This window comes from Phytophthora ramorum, assembly GCF_020800215.1.
Source record: "Phytophthora ramorum isolate Pr-102 chromosome Unknown Phyram_PR-102_s0021, whole genome shotgun sequence".
Classification (NCBI taxonomy): domain Eukaryota; phylum Oomycota; class Peronosporomycetes; order Peronosporales; family Peronosporaceae; genus Phytophthora; species Phytophthora ramorum.
In genome coordinates, this window is record NW_027150667.1 from 556,234 (window position 1) to 577,412 (window position 21,179).

At 54.3% G+C, this 21,179-nt stretch overlaps 10 protein-coding genes across 10 annotated transcripts; 7 read left to right on the forward strand and 3 right to left on the reverse strand.

Moving 5' to 3' along the window:
- Positions 1 to 288: 288 nt before the first annotated feature.
- On the reverse strand, positions 289 to 1,564 carry KRP23_14500 (uncharacterized protein; the record flags this gene model as incomplete). Its single annotated transcript, XM_067885328.1, has 4 exons — positions 289 to 581; positions 658 to 1,221; positions 1,303 to 1,386; positions 1,465 to 1,564. The coding sequence occupies 4 exons, from the start codon at positions 1,562 to 1,564 to the stop codon at positions 289 to 291; spliced, it is 1,041 nt and encodes a 346-aa protein (XP_067737515.1).
- Positions 1,565 to 2,103: 539 nt separating this feature from the next.
- On the forward strand, positions 2,104 to 2,424 carry KRP23_14501 (uncharacterized protein; the record flags this gene model as incomplete). The annotated part of the gene is made up of 1 exon (XM_067885329.1): positions 2,104 to 2,424. One exon carries the CDS (start codon positions 2,104 to 2,106, stop codon positions 2,422 to 2,424), a length of 321 nt encoding a protein of 106 aa, XP_067737516.1.
- Positions 2,425 to 2,965: 541 nt separating this feature from the next.
- On the forward strand, positions 2,966 to 5,240 carry KRP23_14502 (G protein-coupled receptor kinase 1; the record flags this gene model as incomplete). The annotated part of the gene is made up of 3 exons (XM_067885330.1): positions 2,966 to 4,115; positions 4,626 to 4,805; positions 4,885 to 5,240. The coding sequence occupies 3 exons, from the start codon at positions 2,966 to 2,968 to the stop codon at positions 5,238 to 5,240; spliced, it is 1,686 nt and encodes a 561-aa protein (XP_067737517.1).
- Positions 5,241 to 5,595: 355 nt separating this feature from the next.
- KRP23_14503 (Short-chain specific acyl-CoA dehydrogenase, mitochondrial) lies at positions 5,596 to 7,006 on the forward strand (the record flags this gene model as incomplete). Its single annotated transcript, XM_067885332.1, has 3 exons — positions 5,596 to 5,654; positions 5,751 to 6,048; positions 6,122 to 7,006. The coding sequence occupies 3 exons, from the start codon at positions 5,596 to 5,598 to the stop codon at positions 7,004 to 7,006; spliced, it is 1,242 nt and encodes a 413-aa protein (XP_067737518.1).
- A 397-nt stretch (positions 7,007 to 7,403) lies between these two features.
- KRP23_14504 (putative acyl-CoA dehydrogenase IBR3) lies at positions 7,404 to 9,812 on the forward strand (the record flags this gene model as incomplete). Its single annotated transcript, XM_067885333.1, has 1 exon — positions 7,404 to 9,812. The coding sequence occupies one exon, from the start codon at positions 7,404 to 7,406 to the stop codon at positions 9,810 to 9,812; it is 2,409 nt and encodes an 802-aa protein (XP_067737519.1).
- A 1,117-nt stretch (positions 9,813 to 10,929) lies between these two features.
- KRP23_14505 (E3 ubiquitin-protein ligase Iruka) lies at positions 10,930 to 11,844 on the forward strand (the record flags this gene model as incomplete). Its single annotated transcript, XM_067885334.1, has 1 exon — positions 10,930 to 11,844. The coding sequence occupies one exon, from the start codon at positions 10,930 to 10,932 to the stop codon at positions 11,842 to 11,844; it is 915 nt and encodes a 304-aa protein (XP_067737520.1).
- A 144-nt stretch (positions 11,845 to 11,988) lies between these two features.
- On the reverse strand, positions 11,989 to 15,182 carry KRP23_14506 (uncharacterized protein; the record flags this gene model as incomplete). Its single annotated transcript, XM_067885335.1, has 5 exons — positions 11,989 to 12,288; positions 12,354 to 13,490; positions 13,554 to 14,813; positions 14,890 to 14,936; positions 15,002 to 15,182. The coding sequence occupies 5 exons, from the start codon at positions 15,180 to 15,182 to the stop codon at positions 11,989 to 11,991; spliced, it is 2,925 nt and encodes a 974-aa protein (XP_067737521.1).
- Positions 15,183 to 15,375: 193 nt separating this feature from the next.
- KRP23_14507 (uncharacterized protein) lies at positions 15,376 to 16,165 on the forward strand (the record flags this gene model as incomplete). The annotated part of the gene is made up of 2 exons (XM_067885336.1): positions 15,376 to 15,479; positions 15,538 to 16,165. 2 exons carry the CDS (start codon positions 15,376 to 15,378, stop codon positions 16,163 to 16,165), a joined length of 732 nt encoding a protein of 243 aa, XP_067737522.1.
- Positions 16,166 to 16,236: 71 nt separating this feature from the next.
- KRP23_14508 (Protein RMD5-like protein) lies at positions 16,237 to 18,128 on the reverse strand (the record flags this gene model as incomplete). The annotated part of the gene is made up of 8 exons (XM_067885337.1): positions 16,237 to 16,303; positions 16,402 to 16,559; positions 16,629 to 16,725; positions 16,796 to 16,958; positions 17,027 to 17,193; positions 17,277 to 17,377; positions 17,449 to 17,574; positions 17,643 to 18,128. 8 exons carry the CDS (start codon positions 18,126 to 18,128, stop codon positions 16,237 to 16,239), a joined length of 1,365 nt encoding a protein of 454 aa, XP_067737523.1.
- Positions 18,129 to 18,990: 862 nt separating this feature from the next.
- KRP23_14509 (Inositol-pentakisphosphate 2-kinase) lies at positions 18,991 to 21,063 on the forward strand (the record flags this gene model as incomplete). Its single annotated transcript, XM_067885338.1, has 1 exon — positions 18,991 to 21,063. The coding sequence occupies one exon, from the start codon at positions 18,991 to 18,993 to the stop codon at positions 21,061 to 21,063; it is 2,073 nt and encodes a 690-aa protein (XP_067737524.1).
- Positions 21,064 to 21,179: the final 116 nt, after the last annotated feature.

The window sequence follows — 21,179 nt, forward strand, 5'->3', positions numbered from 1 at the left end:
GCAACCAAATCCGCTGGGAACTTGAATTGCGTCCTGAAAACTCCGACCACCGATGGGTGCTTGCGTCAGACTAACATATTTTTAGGGAGAGCCGAACAACCGAACCTTACCAGACGTAGATCAAAGAAGTAGGTAAACCGTTTTGCCTATAGACCACGCACCACCTGTCCCATCGTGCCCAATTCACGGCACACTTGACTTTGATTGAAGGAAGATATTGATGCTACATTCGCACCCTCGTCCTCGAATCGAGCCCAGAAAGCTTGGATCTACAAACACGAATAATACTCACATCTGCCAGAACTCGTAGAAGGACTGCGCGTCATCGATCGCAGCCTCCGTCGCTGCTCGGTCAATCCTGTCTCTGATTGTTCGGTATCGATCGCCTCCTACTGTCGTTGCTGTTGTGGTAGACATCTTGGTCTGTCGTAGTTTTAAGCGTTTGGTAGCAAAAGACTCCCTCCCTGCCGAGTCTCTTCGGCCTTTAACACTCGAAAACGTATTTGTTGCTGCGCGCTTTTGCTCCTGCGGCTCGCTACGATAAATCTCCGAGTCGAAAAAGTCACGCCAGCCTCGCTCGTCTGCCAGAGAGAAACACTCGCACCGTCAGATTTCTTCTCACACAAAAAGCACTATTCTACATGTCAGTCCTCTCACCGTTGAAATCGGGCAGTTTAGCGAGCAGGAGCTCCGACCCAGTGTCTGACACCACGCTTCCATTGGCTTCTGGTTGTCGACCTTTTCTCTCTCTGGATCCATCTCGATACGCTCCTGCAGGTTCAATCCCGTCGTCATCGAAGCCTCCCCACATTCGTCGACTCGCTCCGTTCGGGGTCGTTGGAGTGCTAGGAAAATCTTGCTCATCACTACATGACCTCAGTCTTTCTCTGCTTGACTGCGAACGGCTGCGGCGTCTCTTCCTGTTTCTCGCTCTCACATAAGGAAGCAGCGAATACACCAGCAAAGCCACCGCCAAAGTGCCACCCAGCATGGCCGCAGCTTCAGACGCACTTGTCGAGTCCGTGACTTCCAACTCTGCTACTTTGCATTGCAATTGCTCCGACATTTGAGTAATTGCAAAGGTGCCGATTTGTGGCGGGCACGTGTTTGAATCGTCATTGGAGCTGGAGGTAGAAGCAAGTGCTGGGGCCGTCAAGTAGAATGGGAATGCTACACTTTGTGCTGCATCCGATGTTGCTGCTCTCAACGATAGGCGATACGCTGGAAGTGTCAAGCAACAAACAGATGCATCATTAGTCCTTTGCAACGCATATGGCGACTCAAAAATTGCCACAAACGTACCAAAATGCGCTCGGTTGAGTTGGTTGATGACATGGACGTCTTTCAGCGCCACAGGCTGTTCGCTCACTCGCTGCCAATCGCTGTCTAAAATTGCGTCCAGAAGGTAATAGTGAGCGTCTATCGCTAATGTTGGCGCAGACGCCTACCGGTAGCCTGCCTTACCTGCTGCGCGTTTGCTCTCGAGGCGGAGGTTGAGCTCGAAGGACGCCGCGTCCTGAGACGCGAGCGGGTCCACGGTAAACGCCACGGCGGCGCTCGCCATGCCAGCGGATGAGGTTCACACACCGAACGAGGTCTCAAAAATGCCAGCGACCAGCGCGACGTAACGTCGGCATCGCTTCAGAGGCTCCGGCTCGATGTTGTCACTATAATAAACTCTAATTAGTGACGACGTGGAGCTGTTATGCAATCAGCACAGGAAGGTGCTTCGCATGCGCCAAGTAGAGGACAACACCTATCCTATCCTATGGATACTTTACCGTGGTTGAAGGTGTTCCGACGTCGAAGCCGTGGCCACTTTTGAGAGCTGAGGCGCACGCGGGATCGGCATCCGTGCCTCGGTCGCCGCCAGGAGTCTTGGCGTTTCCACGCTCTTGGCCAAGCTGATGCTACCCACATGCTCCAGCTGTCCAGAAAGTAAAATACTGGGTGGTCAAACGTCGGCTGGTTTCCATAGCGTTTTCGCGGGTATGAGGGCAATCCCTCGCGTGCGTACTTTCCCCGAACGGTCTCGGCACGGAAAACTCGTAAAGCGTGTCATTCCTCAACCAGCAGCCTCGCGCGCAAGTAAATACAGTCATAATGCACCACTCTCGCCAGCCCGTACGCGCCGTCTCTAGCAGCGTACGCGCCCACCGCGCCCGCAAGTACAACACAGTCAGCAGCTCAGCCGTCCAGCTCGACTCCAACAATAGCAACGCTGAAGCCTTCCCGATGCCATCGCCAGCGTACGAGCCCTCGTGGCACCGCACGGGCCGCAGCTCCATGGCTGCCGACGTTCGCATCCCGAGCTTCCTGATCCCGTGCTCGGCCAGCCAGCTCATGGATGCGCGCTACAAGTCCCGCAAGTTCTCGCGCGCGGCCTCGGACGCCGGAGCCAAGGCCATCAGCCCGGCGGCCTGACTGCAACGTCCATGCGCCCATATCGCTGTCTCAAACTGTATCCATACATGTACTCAATAAATCCAAATGCACCGCCGCGTTGTAGGCAAAGCTTGCAAGGATGCAGCCATTCACTTTGCGCCTCAACTCGCTGTCACAAATTCACGGAACGCTAGGCTCATCCGGACCGTTTATGTCTATTGTTTACGATCTCCGATTGGCCAGCGCATTTTTCGCCAGTCAACTTGAAGGGCAAGAGAGCGGGCATTTGGCATTTGGTCATCACAGAAGCCACCACTTTTCGAACGGCAGCACCACAGGCTCAGGCGGCGAGGGCTTCTCCATCAGCAGCGCTGCTATCTTTACTCGAGGCCACGTCCTCGCGCTTGCTATTTCCAGCCCCCCTTCGTGTTCGTACAAGTAGATCACAGACCGCTTTTCATCCAGCGACTCAAATATACAATCTCAAGTGCGGAAACCCGAGGAGCAACGTATTTCTGGTTTGTAGCAGCGTGAGTCTATCTCCAATCGCCCCCAGCGCCAGGAAGGACAGACGGCTACGATGGACGAGCTGCACGATGCCATCCAGGACGCGCAGTACATCGGCGCCGTGACCAACTCGCAGCGCGGGCCCAGCGCCGCCTTCTACAACCCGTCGGCCAACGAGTTGACGCAGTTCGTGGACCGCCAGGAGCGCGCGTTGGGCAGCGACTGGCTCGGCCTCGAGAACCTGCTGGACATGCCGCTGGGCTTCTACTTCTTCCGCAGGTTCTGCGAGGCTGAGCAGCACGGCAGCAGGAAACTCGACTTTTTGGTGGAAGTGACCAAGTACCGCACGCTGCAAACCCCCGAGCAGCGCGCGGGCAAGGCGCGTGAGATCTGGGACTTGTTCTTTGGCAGTGCTACGCCAGGTGATACCAATGCAACAACGAGGGAAAGCGGCGTCACGGTTTGGTCGCCAGTAATGAGAGGAGAAGCGCGGCTGCATCAGTCGCCAATCTCACCCATGACGGCCACGTCGACGTCGGAATACTCCACTTCGATTGCGATGCCAGGCGGCTCAACGGCCACAGGAACAGGCATGAATTTGCACAGCCCTCCGGTGGGTCGACCGAGTCCGACGAGGATGTCTCTCGGCTGCCTCGACGAGCTCAACGTGGCTTCGATGACGACGAACGGAATTGTATTTTGGCGCAAGAACGAGTCATCTGTGTCGAGGGCGGACGTTCGCAGCGTATATAGCAGTGCATCCACAGAGGCAAGCCCGGTTGGAGTCGGAGGTGATGTGGTTCTGCGGTTAAGCACAGTTTTCAAGCGCAAACAATTTCCCGTCGGGACTGAGTCGGAGCGTGGAGACTCGATGAACTGCGTACGAGACGGCAGTCCCACCATGGCGGCAAGTCCTACGGCTAGCACAGTGTCTACTAGCGAGTTAAACGACCTGGGAATGGAGAATCGACCGGAGAGCGCGTCGTCCAGAGCGAGCAATCAACGAATCGAGAAGCGGTCGAGTTTGGAATCGAAGATTTCCTCACTGCCACTGTTTGACGAGCTGGAGGCCTGCGTGCTGTGCAGTCTGGAGCAGTTCCACATGAAGGATTTCCGTTCCTCTGCCTTTTACAAGCGCCTGATTGCCTTCCTGTTTTTGCAAAAGCGGCGCGTGAACGAGGAAGATTTTACTGTGCTGCGTGTACTCGGTCGAGGTGGTTTCGGTATGGTAAATGGGTGCATCAAACGCACCTCCGCGTCGCTGTACGCTATGAAAGTGATGAACAAGAAGATGATCAAGAAGAAACACGCAGAAAAGTTGTGTCTAGCGGAGCGTAAAATCCTGGCTATGATCTCGTCTCCATTCGTCGTGTGTCTGAAGTATTCTTTCCAGACAACCGAGGAACTCTTCTTGGTGCTTGACCTGCGTACTGGTGGAGACTTATCGTTCCACCTCAATCGCGCCAGATTTTCCGAGACGCAAGTGCGCTTCTGGGCAGCACAAATTCTGCTGGGCATTCAACACTTGCACGAGAAAAATATCGTGTATCGAGACTTGAAGCCGGAAAACATTTTGCTGGACGAGAAGGGCAACTGCAGCATTTCAGATCTTGGTTTAGCTGTCGAGGTGACACCAACATTGACAGGAAGATGCGGTACGCGAGGCTACTGGGCTCCCGAAATGCTTTTGCGAGATGAAAATGGGAATCGGTTGGTATACACCCAAACGGTAGATTGGTGGAGTTACGGGTGCTTGGTATATGAACTCTTGTACGGCAAATGCCCCTTCCGGACATCGAAGGCTAAAGCACTTCATGAGGACAAGCAGCAGGCTTACGACAAGGCAACTCTAGAGCTAACGCCGGCGTACGACTCCAAGTACTTTTCTCCGGACGCGGCAGAACTCATCCAACGTAAGTTTGCAGAGGTGCTTTGGTGGTCGGGAAACTCCAAGAACTCACACACTCCACTCTCTTGTATTCGTCCATTTAGAATTGCTGATTCGAGATCCGACCAAACGGCTAGGCGCAAAAGGTGCCGAGGAAGTGAAGCGGATGCGGTTTTTCTCCTCCATCGACTGGGCGGCGATGGAGCAGATGCAGATCTCTCCGCCGTTCGTGCCGGACAACGAGATCAACGCGGCGTCGCAAGCAGATATCGGCTCCTTCGATATCTCAGTTGTCAAAGGCATCAAGCTGTCGGAGCAGGAGCAGGCTGCGTACAGCGGCTGGGACTACGTCTGCCCCGAAACATTCCAGCGGGAGGCGGTGGAGTACCTCGTGTGGGAAGTCAAGCACGGCCCGTGCACCATCGGGGCCAACAACAACTCGTGCTGCTCAATCTTATAAGTGCGGAGCCCTCACAAGTAGGAGCCACATGCAGGTATTTGTACAACTAGAAACAAAAGGCAAAATGGCACAATCACTTCAACGTCAGGTATCCCGCACGTCGGGATCTTTTCGTCGATCCGACGTCGATCCTTTCCATTTCTGATCATCTCTCTATCCTTGTTTTGTGACTTCAACGAAACATAGCACGTTCATTGCAACAGCAAGACCAAGTCTAATGTTTGCCTCTATTTTCGCATACAACGATTGCCTGTGATATCGCATTAGATCGCTGATCTCCAGAACCGCCTCTCGCTGACGTATTCTAGGCTTCACTCCAGACCTTGCGTCGCCGGGCACACCCCACACCCAGATCATGTTCTCCAAGCCTCTTCAGCGCGCCGCTACGGCCTCCTCCTCCGCGCTCAAGCATGCGTACGTTCTGCTGCATTTTACGCCCATTTCCCGGCTTTACAGACGCAGAATTGAACAATCTGACGCGTCTTTTGGGTATTTTTTTTTTTCATGCAGACGCTCGCAAACGCGCTCCTTTGGCTTCTTGTCGACGCTGCCGGAGGAGCACTCCATGCTGCGTGACATGTGTGTGCAGTACGCGGCCAAGAACCTCAAGCCGATCGCCGGGGAGATCGACAGAGAGCACAAGTTCCCGGCCAAGCAGGTGAAGGAGATCGGAGAGATGGGACTCATGGGGGTCGCCATCAACGAAGAGTACGGAGGAGCAGGACTCGACTACTTGGCCTACGCCATCGCTATGGAGGAGATCAGTCGCGGTTGCGCGTCCACGGGCGTCGTCATGTCCGTCAACAACGTGAGCGTTCAGAGTTGGCACGAGCTGCGATACACGGACAGTAAGGCTAACGGTTGTGTGAAATGTGTTGCAGTCACTGTACTGTGCGCCGCTGGAGAAGTTTGGTTCGCCAGAGCAGAAGCAGAAACACCTCACACCCTTTGCCAGCGGAGAGAAGTTGGGCTGCTTCGGACTGAGTGAGCCGGGCAATGGCAGTGATGCTGGTGCCGCCTCGACGACAGCACGTGCCACTGACAAGGGGTACGTGCTGAACGGCACCAAGGCGTGGATTACCAACGCCCACGACGCTGACCAGGCTATTGTGTTTGCAACGACGGACAAGTCGCTCAAGCACAAGGGAATCAGCGCCTTCATCGTGCCGACGAATGCTCCAGGCTTCTCGTTGGGCAAGAAGGAGGATAAGCTTGGTATCCGTGGATCGAGCACGGGTAACCTTATCTTCGAGGACGTCGAGGTTCCCAGGGAGAACCTTCTTGGCAAGGAGGGAGACGGTTTTAAGATCGCCATGATCACGCTGGACTCGGGTCGCATCGGCATTGCGTCGCAGGGACTGGGCATTGCCCAGGCTTCGTATGACTGTGCCATCGCGTACGCGCAAACCCGCAAGACGTTCGGAGTGCCTCTGGCGAAGAACCCCATCATCCAGACGAAGCTGTCGACGATGGCCACAGAGATCGAGGCTGCGCGTCTGTTGACATGGAGGGCTGCGGCGGAGAAGGACGCGGGTCGACCGTTCACGAAGCTGGCGGCGATGGCGAAACTCAAGGCGTCGGAGGCTGCCACCATGTGCTCCCACCAGGCGATTCAGGTGCTCGGCGGCATGGGCTACGTGTCGGAGATGCCAGCGGAGCGCCACTACCGCGACGCTCGGATCACTGAGATCTACGAAGGCACGTCCGAGATCATGCACCTGGTCATCGGCGGCGCGCTCAACAAAGAGTTTGCCGAGACCAACTAGGACAGCAAAACTGAAGAGCTCGAGGTAAAACAAAACGCACCCGTAACTCAAAACCAAATTGGTGTCAACCCCCTTGCAAGCTGCACGTCGGTCTCTCTCTCTTTCGTTCGACGTAAGCAAGTGATCAACTTCACGTTGAAGTTGTCCTCCCAACGGTTTACGCAACACCACCAACCCTTCCAGACATCATATCTCGTATTAGCGATAAACTATCAATACGTAGCATTAGCGTCACCAGTTGTTACATACTAAATCAACCTCCAGTTTCATTTACCTCCTATTCTGTATGTACTGACAGATACAATATATTAATTCGCACAAACATATCGTGCCGACACACCCCGCCTTCACTTCCCAATTGTCCTGGTGTTGCTCAAGTGCTTTACTCTCTCTCTTTATGACGGTGCAAGACGTTCGCCAAGCGCTAGACGCGCCGGCGCTCACGGCGTACATTCACTCGCGTCTGGGCGCGTCCCATGGCGCCATCGAGTCCATCCGCCAGTTCCAGCACGGCCAGTCCAACCCCACGTACCTAGTGACCATGGGCGGCTCGGGCGCCAAGTGGGTGCTGCGCAAGAAGCCGCACGGCAAGATCCTGCCGTCCGCACACGCCGTGGAACGTGAATATCGCGTTCTGGAGGCTCTGGAGCACACGGAGGTGCCTGTGCCGCGCGCCATACTGCTATGTGAGGACGTCAAAGTCATTGGCACGGCCTTCTACCTCATGGAGTACGTGCACGGCCGCATCTTCCAGGACCCGTCGCTGCCCGGCGTCAAGCCCATGTACCGCTATGCCATGTATAGCTCGGCGGTAGACGCGCTGGTCAAGCTGCACGAGCTAGACTACAAGAAGCTTGGGCTGGCGGATTTTGGCAAGCCGGAGAAGTACTGCCACCGCGTGGTGACTCGCTGGAGTCGACAGGTACAAGGAGGCCAGAAGGTCTTTGCCGAGGCCGGCGTGAAGGACAACCCCAAGATGACCCAATTGCAGCATTGGCTGGAGCAGAATGCAGACGACGCGGAAAAGGCGACCACGAACGAGAACGGAGGAGCCAGCATCGTCCACGGAGACTTCCGGATTGACAACATGATCTTCCACCCGACGGAGCCTCGCGTGCTTGCCATTCTGGACTGGGAGCTGTGCACCATTGGCAACCCGTTCGCGGATGTTGCGACGCTGGCCTCGGCGTACAGACTGCCTAGTGACAACTCGAACACGATCATGGCCCCAGGACTGTCAGACACTCCGTTGAAAAAGCTCGGCATTCCATCGGAGAGTGAACTGCTGCTGGGGTACTGCCGTCGCGCAAAGAGCTTCCCGCTTAACACGCAGACCTGGAACTTCTTCATGGGCATGGTTGTATACCGCTTCGCAGCTATTTGCCATGGGGTGTACGCCCGTGCGCTGCTGGGCAACGCGTCGTCGGCCAACGCTGCGTGCGCGAAGACTACGATGGACCGACTGCTGGCAATGAGTGATGATATCATGGACGCGTCGGCGGATATTTATCCGGAGCCTGAGCTGGAGCACATCTTGCCGTTCCCGATCCGTCCGCACGCATTGCAGATTTACAAGAAGCTGCTCAAGTTCTGTCAGACACGCGTATACCCTGCGGAGTACGTGCACCTTGAACAGATTGCCAAGGCACGTGAAGAAGGCCGCGTGTGGGACGTTGTGCCGCCTATCATCGAGGAGCTCAAGAAGGAGGCCAAGGCGATGGGTCTCTGGAACCTCTTCCTGCCTGAGTGCGTGGTGCCAGCGCTTGACGGTAGGGGTCCTGATGTCAACTACGGTGGAGACCTCACCAACCTCGAGTACGGACTCATGTGCGAGGTGATGGGCCGCTCGATCGTGTTGGCGCCGGAGGTTTTCAACTGCTCTGCTCCGGATACTGGCAACATGGAGATCCTCACGCGCTTCTGCACTGTGGAGCAGAAGCACAAGTGGCTCGTGCCGCTGCTCAAGGGTGAGATTCGCTCATGTTTTGCTATGACGGAGAAGCGTGTTGCGTCTTCCGACGCAACCAACATCGAAACGAACATTGTTCGTGACGAAGAGCGCCAGGAGTATGTGATCAACGGCCACAAGTTTTACATCTCTGGAGCTGGCGACCCGCGCTGTAAAATTATCGTGCTCATGGGCAAACACGCGGAGCGAGCAAAGGAGAGTACGTTTAAGCAGCAGTCGATGATATTGGTGCCTATGGACGCGCCGGGCGTACATATTGTCAAGCCCATGCATGTGTTTGGTTACGACGATGCACCGCACGGCCACATGGAGATGCTGTTCAAGGACGTCCGCGTGCCGTTCAGCAACGTCTTGTTGGGCGAGGGCCGCGGGTTTGAGATCGCCCAGGCGCGCCTCGGCCCGGGTCGCATCCACCACTGCATGCGCGCGATCGGTGCGGCGGAGCGCTGCCTTGAGCTGATGGTGCAGCGTGCCAAGACGCGCACGGCCTTCAAGCAGCTCCTGGCCGAGAACGCCCTCGTGTGCTCTCAGATTGCCAAGTCGCGCTGCGAGCTCGACAGCGCACGTCTGCTCACCCTGCAGGCCGCACACCAGATGGACAAGCGGGGAAACAAGGTCGCCCAGCAGGCCATCGCCATGATCAAGATCGTGGCGCCCAACATGGCGCTGGACGTTTGCGACCGCGCCATCCAGATCCACGGTGCTGCTGGTGTCGGCCAGGACTTTATTCTATCATACTTGTACGCAGCGCTCCGGACGCTCCGCATCGCCGATGGACCGGACGAGGTTCACATGCGCACCATCGCCAAGCTCGAGTTGAGTCACTCCAAGCTGTAAGGAGCGCAGTTAGTGAAGTGAGGGCAGTTGAATAATGATTGTGAATGAAACCAGTGACTAGCAGCTTCAACGTTGCTGCCCAATGGGAGGCGCGTCCGCAAGAAAGAGAAAGCGACCTGGCGTTTGTATTTGGCAGAAAACCCCAAGCACGAACAAGGTAAACGAATGTTGTTGCAAGGGTTCTTGACGACTTACTACTAGTATTATTAAGAAGCTACATGATGTTTCTAGCGGTAAGACACACAGATGAAGCGTTATGATGTAGTGGTCCTCATTCTGGCGGCGACAGCAATGCTAACCATGGGGTCCATTCGGCCAACTGCCATGCAGCAGCAACTTGTTGTCAGCAAGCTGCACTGCTCCTGCTCTCGGACACATCATCCATTCGATAGATCAGCGCGCACGCCAGATACAGAGCGTACAGGTGGTCTGCATTCCCTCATCAAGGCACCCATCGTGTTGGCAGGCCCGTTGCGCAGGGATTGCTCGACTAAGAACCTCGCGGTCAGTAGATCGAGGAGGCGTTCATCAGCACCAGCCATGCATGGGGAAATCCATTGCACTGCGCACTCGCACTGCAACTCGCAACCCTGCCTCACGTGACATGCTGCACGCACCATCGATTCCTCACCACGCCGCTCCGAGGCGATGGTGTCCATCGACTGGATGTTGTGCTTGGTGTACCGCAGCCATACAAACGACAAGTCATATTCTTTTTTCTGCAGAGGATGCGCATGTTTTTGCAGCCTCCTCTACACCATAGTTAACTACAGTGTGTTTTCTTTTTTTTGAAAGTAAGCCTTCTATTGGCCAGATACGAGTGAGCGTTTCTGACCCTGTCGCACACTTTCATCAAAACAAGGTTCAATATATATTATAAGTCATAGCAGGTATATCAGGTACAAAAGTCAATAATAACCCAGTTAGTACTTGAATATATATTCAGTATCAAATAAAAGTCAGCATATATGAAAACACAACAAATAACAGGGTTGAAGCTCATGCACCGTCGGCGAACCGTCTCGTTTTGTGCATGTCGCCCGGAAGCCTCACTTCTCAATTGGCCGCCTTCGTCTCAAGTGGCTCCACCCTAGCTCCCTTCCACCATAGCACTGCCATGCCGTCCCGATCCTCCTTCGATGCGAGCCCCACCGTGAGTGCCACGTCGTCGCCGCTGTCCATCGACGAGCTCGACGGCCGGTCGCGCCGCTTGCTCAAGGCGCGCCACCACGACATGGACAAGATGGAGATCCAGACCAACACGCTGACCGCCATGCTGCACTCCGAGGCCATCAAGTTCACGGTCTACAAGCTGCAGATCCGCAGCACCGCGCGCTTAGCCGACGCCGGCGAGTGGGCACTGATCAAGCGCTACTCGGAGTTCTTCTACTTCCGCCAGCAGCTACTCAAGCTCTTCCAGAAGTGGGATCTCCAGTTCCACGACGACACAAAGCGCGTGCAATGCAAGGAGTTTGCACTTGCATCGGCTCTGCTGTTGCCGGCGCTGGAGATCCCCACGTTCCCGCGCAAGCACATGCGTTGCGACACTCAAGCCATCGTGAAGGAGCGACGCAACAAGCTGCAGCAGTTCGTGCGCAAGATGTTGGATGCGTACACGGATATGTCCGTGTTCCTTCACGACACACAGTCGAGAAACACACGCGCTTTTGCCAACCTGAACGGGATGCTCGTGCTGCTGGAGGAATTCTTAGACATCCCCCAAGTACAGAAGGAGATCAACCGTCGTCAAACTGCAGCTGTGCTGGCACTGGAAGACGTTGATGTGGAGCAGTGCACTGACTCGGACTGCACGGACCGCACGTGTTGTATCTGTCTGAACGACTACGACTCGGATGAAGAGGGACCGGAAGTTGTGGACGAGTTCAAGGACCGGATGGTGAAGCTCCCGTGCTCGCATCAGTTCCATGAGGACTGCGTGATCGACTGGTTTAACACCAGTACCACCTGTCCGCTGTGCCGAAAGCCTGCTTTCACGGAGCAGGAGTGGTCTTTCGATGTGTCAATCCGGTAAAATATCTAATAAAAGTCATCCGCTGCCAATCAATAAACGCAGTTGTAGTGACCATTACATGTAGTCGTTGTTTCAGAATTCTATTGCTCGCTTGACCTTATCAACGCATCACTTGACGGGCATTCTCCCGCTCGTCGTTCTAACTCAGTTGTTTAGCATATTCTGAAGGACACGCCGGCTTCGCGCTGAGACGGTCTGCGGTCGGAAAGTGCACTCCTGGCTTTCCTTAGCACGCATTTCCTCACGCACCTTCAGCCGCCTCCGAATGGAGTCTCTGTTTGATTCAGACAGCTTGAAGGGTTTTGGCACTGTGTAACTGCGTGGCTCGTAGGTAGTGTTTGGCGCAAATACTTTCTGCTCTCGTTGTTTTTGCTCCGCTTGCTGCTTCCGAGCGAGGTCTCGAAGCTCCAGAAAGCGTCCAAGGCCACGAACGATAACTGGTTTCTGTGTGCGATAGCATAACGTTGGAGATAACTAAAACTGCAGTACGAAAGAAAATGTGTGCTCACCTCGTCAGCTTCGACGTCCCGTGGCGGGGATGGAGAGCCTTTTGCATCAGATTTTCCTCTTCGCCTTGGTTTCTGCAGATTAGGACGGAATGTGCATTCTTCCAATTCCTTCAGTTCCTGGGCGTTCCGCTTTGCTTCTATCTCGTCCGACTTCTTCTGACGCTCGGCTTCGATCAGATGAAGCAAATTCTCCGATTGCCATTCCAACTTCGACCTCGATCGTGGTTCTCTGTTGTACATCTTGGCTGCATTGGAGCTGCCATTGCGGGTTTTGGAGGCACCCAGCGAGGGCTGGAAAGTGCATTCAGCTTTGCTAGCCTCCTCCATTTCTAGTGCAACCCGAGAACGAAAGCGTTTGTTGGCAAAATACTGCCTCAGCACTACCCTGGATGAAGACGAATCATCAGCACTCCTCCGTTCTTGTGGGGGTGAACGCTTTGACATCGGCGGATCGTGTTGAATGTCAAGGACAGGGTGTGAAAGCTCATCAAGAGTTGACGATCTGCCTAGTGCCTTCGAAACAGGATTGATTTCTGGCTTGAAGGTGTATTGAGCGTACTGTTCCTCGCGTAGTCGCTGCTTCTTGAGCTCAGCTTCTCTTTGGTCGTTATATGTGAGCCGATAGAGCTTTTGGTGACTGCTTTCGGTGCGTCGATCAGGGCGCAATTGTTTCAACACGCCGTCTGCATTTCCAATATCCGGTTTGAATGTTAGTCTCTCTCCACGAGCGAAATCCATATCGCAAAACCCTTCAAGAGTTTCCATCTTCTCTTGGTCACGGGACTGGAAGTACTCTTGACGTGCAACGAAGTCCATCTTAAACTCGGGCTTTTGCTCCACGATTTTTCTCGAGATGTCGCTAATTTTTGGCGCAAATGGTTGCTCATTCAGCATATCGAAGTATTCTTGAGTGGCTAGCCGTCTCTCGGCAATGGCATCGGCATCTTCTGCAAGACGCTCAGTTACCTTCACGGATTTTGGCTTGCCAATGTTAGTCTGGCTAAATACATCAGCCTCTCTTTCAGCCAACTTGTTTGCTGCAATCTCTCGGCTCTTGGGATTTATCATGGGCGTGAATGAAAGTGGTCCGCGTTCTTCCAGATCGAGTTGTTCACGAATGCGCTCGATGTATTCTGCCTAAACACACCATTCACAGTTAGTACCGCTGCACAACTTGGGGCAACGACACACACAGCATACCTTTGCACGCTGAAGGTCTGAGACTCGGTGGTGAATTGGCTTGTAGTCCACCATACTGAACATTGACTTGGACGTCGCATTGATTTTTGGCTTGAACGTGCATTCCTGAAGCTCGTGTGCCTCAAGTGCCTCGCGAGCACGCTCTCGTGAATCGTAACGAGATGTTCCGTCCAAATGCAATCTCTGGATCACGTTTTGACTACCATTTTCCTTGCAGCCGTCAGTATCCAACCCCGAGTCATCAGCCCGCATAAAAATCTTTTGGCGTGGACTCAAAGTTAGCCACTGGAAGTCCGTCGTGTCAGGACGGACAATCGAACTATCCTGATCTAATGCCCTAGCCTTTGGCATCGATCGAGGAAGTTTCAGGACATTAGGATGAAAAGTGCACTCGCGAAGCTGCTCCATCTCAATAAGAAGACGCTGCTTCTCGCGCTCTGCAAACGTCTGATTTCGAGGCCGTGCTAAAAAGTCAATTCGATTTGATGGTCGCTTGGATGCTGGTTGGTACTGGTCAGTATTCACAGCATCTACTGAATGCGATAACGTCTTCCCGAGCAGCTCGTCAGCTGACTGCCAAGGTTCTTCAATGTACTTCTGGTCTTCATCAATTGATTGCTGAACAAATTCATCGTCTGTCGTTTGTTCTCCCGGCTTCTCTTGCCCCACGCTTTTCGCAAGCACAGTAGACTGTATTGTTTCATCTGCTGCTTCTATTCTGCTCTGCATGATCGTTGGCATTTGCGATAATCGGGGCTCTGGTGAAGCGGAGTCGTTGGGATTTGTCAACTGGTGAACTTCTTCCTCTTCGTAAATAAAGTCAAGTCTCGACCGTGGTTGGATGTCGGTAGCAGTCGCATTGTCAAGTATGTCTGATGCGTAGTATAGCTCATCTTCGTCATCGGACTGCGTACTTGGTGCATCACTACTTGCATTCGATGCATGTTGAGACTCCCGGGATAGTTCGTCTCCAGCGTCAATGTTGCGAACAGAGGACACTTCAACATACAACTCGTGAACTTCAGCCTCCCCAGAGCTAATATCTACACTTCTGTCACTGAGCAGCTTCTGAATGAGTTGATGGCGTTCCTCTGGCGTCCTATACCTTCTCCCATCCAAAGCCCAATTCATTTCCTCTGACGAATCGTTTAGTGCACCCTCAGTCGTCATATCTTCACTTGAGTCACCAACATGACGAGATCGCAAAGCAGCCTGGCGTTCTGACGACAACTTGGCCAGGACCTCACGCCGTCGTTCTTCCTGTATGGAATGAAAACCAAGATATTTGACGTCAATTTGCCGCTACTCCACCAGATCAGAAATTAACTTCACAAACCGAGAGAACTGGCCGCGTTCTCAACTTTCGACGGTAATTATAATCCTCTGTCAGCAGCACGCATTGTCAGACTTATGACACCATCTCGCCTTACTTTAGAGGGCGTACTAACCACGTTCCGGGCCCAATTCATTTCGTGGTTGGTCCCATTCACTCGCACCGAATGCGTCACTCTGCTCCTCATCTATAGGAACAGGGTGTGGCGCTCTGCTCGCCGTCAGATAAGCCTCTGCGCTGCGTAGCTCCTCTTCCACCTGCGCCAGGCTCAGGGCGCCGTACGCCTCCGCGGCCATTTCTAGTCGATGAACGGTCGCTAGGCGAAGTGGCTTTTGAAACGCATGTTGAAGTTGTGACCATCACTCTTGCCCAAAAGTTGGAGTTGGAATCCGCGCGCGGAAATGCATTCCGCATTTTGCCGCCAAAGACGCAATTGGAATTCGAAGATTGGAAGACACGCGACGTACGAGCAGGAAGCGCACGGCCCCGATGGTTTGGCCGAGTGAGGTCTACGACTACGAGAGGGAAATGATCACGGACGCAGCTGTGGGCGGCGTCGATCTCCGCAAAGGCGCCTGGATCCACTGTAAACGGTATCAGAACACAGCTGCACTCTTAGGGATACAGTTCTAATGGGCATGACGTGGCCAGGTGCAACTCGACGCTGAAGATGTCGGCGTGCTTCTCTCTCACTTCCTGGAAGAATCATCTGAGGGGAAAGACCCATTTAAGCCACGAGGAAGAGTTCCTGCCGGGCAGCTCTCAACCTCAGTTTGTCAGCATTTCTTCCCAGTCATCAGTTCACAGCTCGGTATCAGGCTTTCAAGACGTACCCGGTACTGTGGTGACAAGCCAGTTGTCTCAAGATCACGAATTGATGTTTGTCCGTCGTGATCTCCATCACAATAAGCAGCACCAAGCTCGATACCAGCGAGACGTCAGTAACGTGATCAGCGCGATGACGAGTCTCATCACTGACCAGCAGAGTGATCTGGATGCGCTGCAACACACGGTAGCCGATATGACAAGTAAAATTCTCGCGCTGCAGAAGGATGTTGAACGTCTTCGGCACAAGGAAGAGCAGAAGAAACCTGTGCAAGTTCCACCGAAGAAAGTAGCCGCAACGGTTTCCTACAGCAATCAGCGAAAACGTAAGATTAGTGTTGAGGTCCAAGGTGGTCGCAGCAACCGAGGAAGCTACAACAACAGCCAAAAGAAAGGCAAGGAGAAGACTTTGACGGATATGGATATATTTGAAAAGCGCTTCCAGCTCGGGTAGCCAAATGAAGTCAAGGAGCATGCATCACAGGTACTCACTCATGGAGCGCAAGAAGGCAAAACGGCCGATTCTCAGAAGTAGAGCTTACGCGTTTCACTTTCTGTCTGCTCAACAGGGCACGTGGGGCACTTGAATCGTCTAGTTCAACGGTTTACAACACACAGAAAACAAGTCAGTTAGGCAAGCGTGAATACGTAAGTACCATTTGGCGACTGAAAAGTTAGGGGACAACAAACCGAGTCATGTTGTACGAGAATCGCTTCACACAAGAGCGACAGATCACATGACCACATTTCAGTAAAATTGGCGGGTTTTCTGGTGTGCTTTCTTCCTTTGATACTGGGCAGGAAAACACGTTGTGGAACCGAAGTTCTTTGGCAATTGGAATCTCCACCTGCCAGACAAATCGATGTACAGTGAGGTTCAGTACTTCACACTGAGGGGCCTTGAAAACGGTACTTACAGGGAGTTCCTCCATACTACTCCAGTCGGCCAGCTTGGTGTCTATGACCGCCACCAACTTTCGCATTACAGGCAGTGCAGACACTCCAGCCGACAAGCTACCCATTTAAACAAGCCAAGTAATTAGCACCCACGAACGACCAGCACAACAGGTATTCAAGCTCGTACCATGTTTCGAGGTAAGACCGATAAGGAACACAGCGAAGACGACAGCAAGCACGAATCACGGCGTCGTAAATCTCTTCCCATCGATTGTCTGTGAAGAGCTTCTTGTACGGTGATTCCTCCAGCTTTCCTTTATACAGCACACAACTCATCAAGACCCCAACCTCTGCAAAACAAAGGGAGCCATGAAAATCAGTACCAACGTGCTAAATGAATTGCACATCCAAATCTCACCTTCGGCGTGCGTCTGATGGAAGTAGGGGAGCTCCCTGTTCGCAAAGTTGACTGCGTCCATCATGTCTGGCGAAGACTCGAGAATGTCCACGTACTTGAGACGAACCAGCTCAAACTCGATGTCGATATCAAGTCGACCTAATTCCTTGCGATGCTTCCGTGCCCAACTATAGCGTAGCACCAGCAACGTCATGAAAGATTACAAACTTGCCCAATATTTACAGGGAGGGCCCCTTTCAACTCAACGTACTCAAGTGCAGGTTGCATGTCACGCTCTTTTATTGCTTTCAAGATCTGGTGCAGCTCGATAAAGCACTCCCGGTACGTCGGTGGTAGCTCCAGCTCCGCTTCCTGTTGCATGGAAGAAAATAATCACGTTAACAACAACCACTCCTTTGCTAAGGTTAGCATACCACGTTTACCTTGCACATGACATCTGCCGCCTCAATTTGTCCGTCTTGGTAGAGATATTCAGCCACCAGACGACACACGAGCTTCTGATCCATTTCATTCGTCCGGCACACCTTGGCGATGTCAGTGCAAAGGTTCTACAACCATCAACATCCAACCAAGCTCAGATTCCATCAAAAAGACCACGTCCTCAACCTGCTCCTACCTTGTCGATTTGCTTGGAATACTTGGACAACAGCACGTGGATGGCTTTCAGCTCACTCGCCACACTCTTCTCGACGTTCAACTGTCGCACGCGTCGGATAAAGTCCCTCACGATATACTCCGTTTCGTTGTCCTGCTCTTCCACAGCCACGTCGCCCTGCTTGGCCTCTGCGTCGTCAGCATTGGACGTCATCTCTGCACCATCCGACGAGGTTGTTTTATCTCTGTCATTGAAGGTTGAAGTTTCAGTGGCTGCGTTGTTGCTGTTCGAGTCCTGGCTGCCTTCTTCGCCCTCCCCGGCCGAGCTGGATGGCGCGTCTTCCAAGTGGCGGTTCTTCTTGCGACAGAGCTGTTGCTGACGCTCCTCGAGCTGCTGCTTGGTGGTCTCCACATGCGTCAGCAGTTCGTCGAGCTGGAGGTCGATCTGCGCCACGCACAGCCGCTGCTTCTTCAACACGCGCTTGCTCTCCTCCTCGAAGGCCTGCATCGCTCTCGTCTTCGGGGGGGGGGATAACAAAGTGGCTAGTGAGCGTTGAGGTGTGCTTGGTACTGTGGGTTATACACGGCAAGACGCACAGTCAGCGCCGGCAAGAACTTGGCGCCAAGCCGTCAGCGCCCAGCGGTCGGGCTTTCTCGGTGCGCGACTTCTGAAGTATCAGGCTCGAGAGAACGCGGTTACACAAGATGGCACAGAAAATTGCAACTTGGCTGCTGCCAATGGCGGAAGGAAAGACAGTACAGTCACCTTTCGTTAAGGTCCGCATACACATGGATAACCACAAGATGTACGGCTTTAATCGAGACCACTACCGTCCGCACCAATAATGCATTGCAGCAAGATGCGACACGAAAAGCAGTGCTCTCTGCACGTTTGCGTGACCAAAGACTGTAGACGGGCATTGGATATCCAACCAGTATTCTGTTGCGGCGCGTGGCTGCCGCCACTGCATGCTCGGTCGCTGGTCAAGCGATCAAAATGATCGCAAGCAACGAAGAGCCAGCCGGTTTTATGATGTTTGCATCCGAAAAAGCGCTCGCGCCAAAACCTTCTTCTGCGATGCCAGCGCGCTGCAATCCACGAGTGCACTTAATCCACGTCAGCAAAGGCACGATTGCATCAGTGTTGTCGCCATGGTCGTGGCGTAAAAATAACTGCCGCAGTCGGATATAAGCCCCACGACACTCCAATTTGCCGAGGACGTTTTCTTCAACATATCAGGTGGCTCCGATTTACACTCACATCAACTTCCCCGAACCACCAACCAGACCTTTTCCTCGCCGCTGTCTCAGAACAAAAACGCCGTCGGCTACAGCACTCGCGCGTACCGATACCGGAACTGGAGAGCAACATGTTCCTACTCAAGCCACCGAGTTCCAGTCCGGCCGCCGCGCCCGACGCGTCGCGCCGCCGCCTCTGCGTGGGGCTCGTGGCCTCCGAGTGGAAGTACGTGGCTGAGGGCGGCGCCAACGTGCTGTTCCGCCACCGTCCGGCGCCTGACGCCGCCTCCAGCGCCGTGGCTCTGGAGTTCAAGGGCAAACTGCTGCGCGTCAAGAAGTGCGACGTGGTGCAGGCGGCCGACAAGGTCAAGAAGAAGCGCCGACCCACGTACGTGCCGCACTACCCGCACCCGAAACAGGTGCTGGACTACGCCACACACGAGATCATGCCCTTCCTGGAGCAGCAGCTGCACGGCAGCCACGTGGGCCGGCGCGAGAACACGTACCTGCAGGTGGCGGAGCTCGTGGACGTCGAGCGCGGCTTCATGCAGGCGCTGAACGCGCAGTTGCTGGCGCTCGAGACGCGCCCAGCGCACAGAAGACACAGTCAGATCGACGTGTCGCTGCAGTGCGTGATGGTGCTGCCGGACGTGACGCTACCGCCACCGGATGACGAGAGTGTGCCCAGCATTTTCCAATCGACACGGAGTCTGCTGGAAGCAGAGGAAGAAGCTGCAGACAAAGAGGAGGCAGAAGGTTCGAATTTGCCACGACGAGAGTCGATGACAGAGCAGACGGACGAGGAAGAGGCCGACTGCGAGCAAGAGGACGAAGAGGACGGAGCAGAGGCAGATGGCAAGGCGTACGCCGTCTGTAGCAGCACAAGTGTGAGCAGCGCTTCTGATAAGGAGGACGATGAAGAGGAGGAAACTTTGCTGAAAGAGACACTGACAGCTACACTGGGGCGTCCTGCGTCTCTGCAGCGTGTAGCAGTTGCACGGACACTGAACAGCGTACGAAGCGGTTCTTCCCGAGCAGGTAACGTGTTTGACTGCTGCTTCCGCAACATCTGCGTGGAGCTCAAGCCCAAGATCGGCTTCAAGCCAAAGGGACCGCTGGTCAGCCCAACGAAGGCACGCGTGTGCCGCTTTTGCATGCACCAGCACTACAAGAAGAGCACAGGGAAGGTGGAGGAGATCAGCCAGTACTGTCCATTGGATTTGTTCTCGCACGACCCCGCTCGCAAGCGCCGAGCTCTTCGTGCGCTGCAACGCACGCCGCAGAATAACTTCAAGGTTTTTGTGCGCTCTGCGGAGGACGAGGTGGTGAATGTCATCACAGGTTTGAATGCGGACGCTCTACCGAAGGGTGCGGCCCAGTCGCGCTACTCCTACTGCCGACGCAAGCGAATGGGCTTCCGTCATTCCTGCCAATCCATAGGCACCGAGAACGAACTTACTTTTGACGAACATGCAGATGATCACGAACGGGATCACGCACAGTTGATGCCTGAGGTGGTTGAGCTGATCACCCAGGTCTTGCAGGAGCTCGGCATCTTGGAGGACCTGAAGCAGATGCAGTTGCTGGACCATATTTCAGTCGATGGTGTGCGGCATCTTCAGCTTCTGCTGCAGCAGCTCGACGAAGAGAGCAAGCGAGAGCAAGTGCCAGGAGCAGATCCTACAGTCGGTGAACTGGTGGCATCAATACGACAGCACCGCGATTCTCCAATAAACGAAGACGTGGATGAAGAAGGGAGTATCGCCCGAGGCCTGGCTTTCCTCCGCATTGCGCTGCATCACCTACCGGATCTGGACGTGCTGCAGGAAGTGGCGTCGTGTGAAGCCATGCGTCTGCAGCAGCTCCACGACCTGTACCAGGAGCTGGAGAAGCGATTTCAAGTGGCCACGACGCTGAAGGACTGCTCCCTCTTGCTATGCCTGCGTCGCTCACCTGGTGACGATGCGGGGCAAAGCAACGAGCAGCAGACCAAGAAGCCGCGCTTTCAGCACCTCATGGAGTTCGAGCACCACGTGCGTTTCCGGGACCTGGCGTTCGACTGTGTGGTGGCGATCGTGGACCTGGACGTCAAGTCGCACAAGTCAGTGGAGGATTACTACCGACTGGACGAGAAGATCGCGACGAACTTCCACCGCGAGTTCGGCGACCGCGGCGTCGCGCAGGCCCTGTGCCACGAGGACTGAGTGGCGCCAGTGCTGACTCAGCGCTGGCGCCACGCCGCTGACACGCGACTTGACATTTAACTCAGCGCACCGTCTTGACCTGGACCGCAAGCACTCGAGTTGAGCCGCTTGAAGGC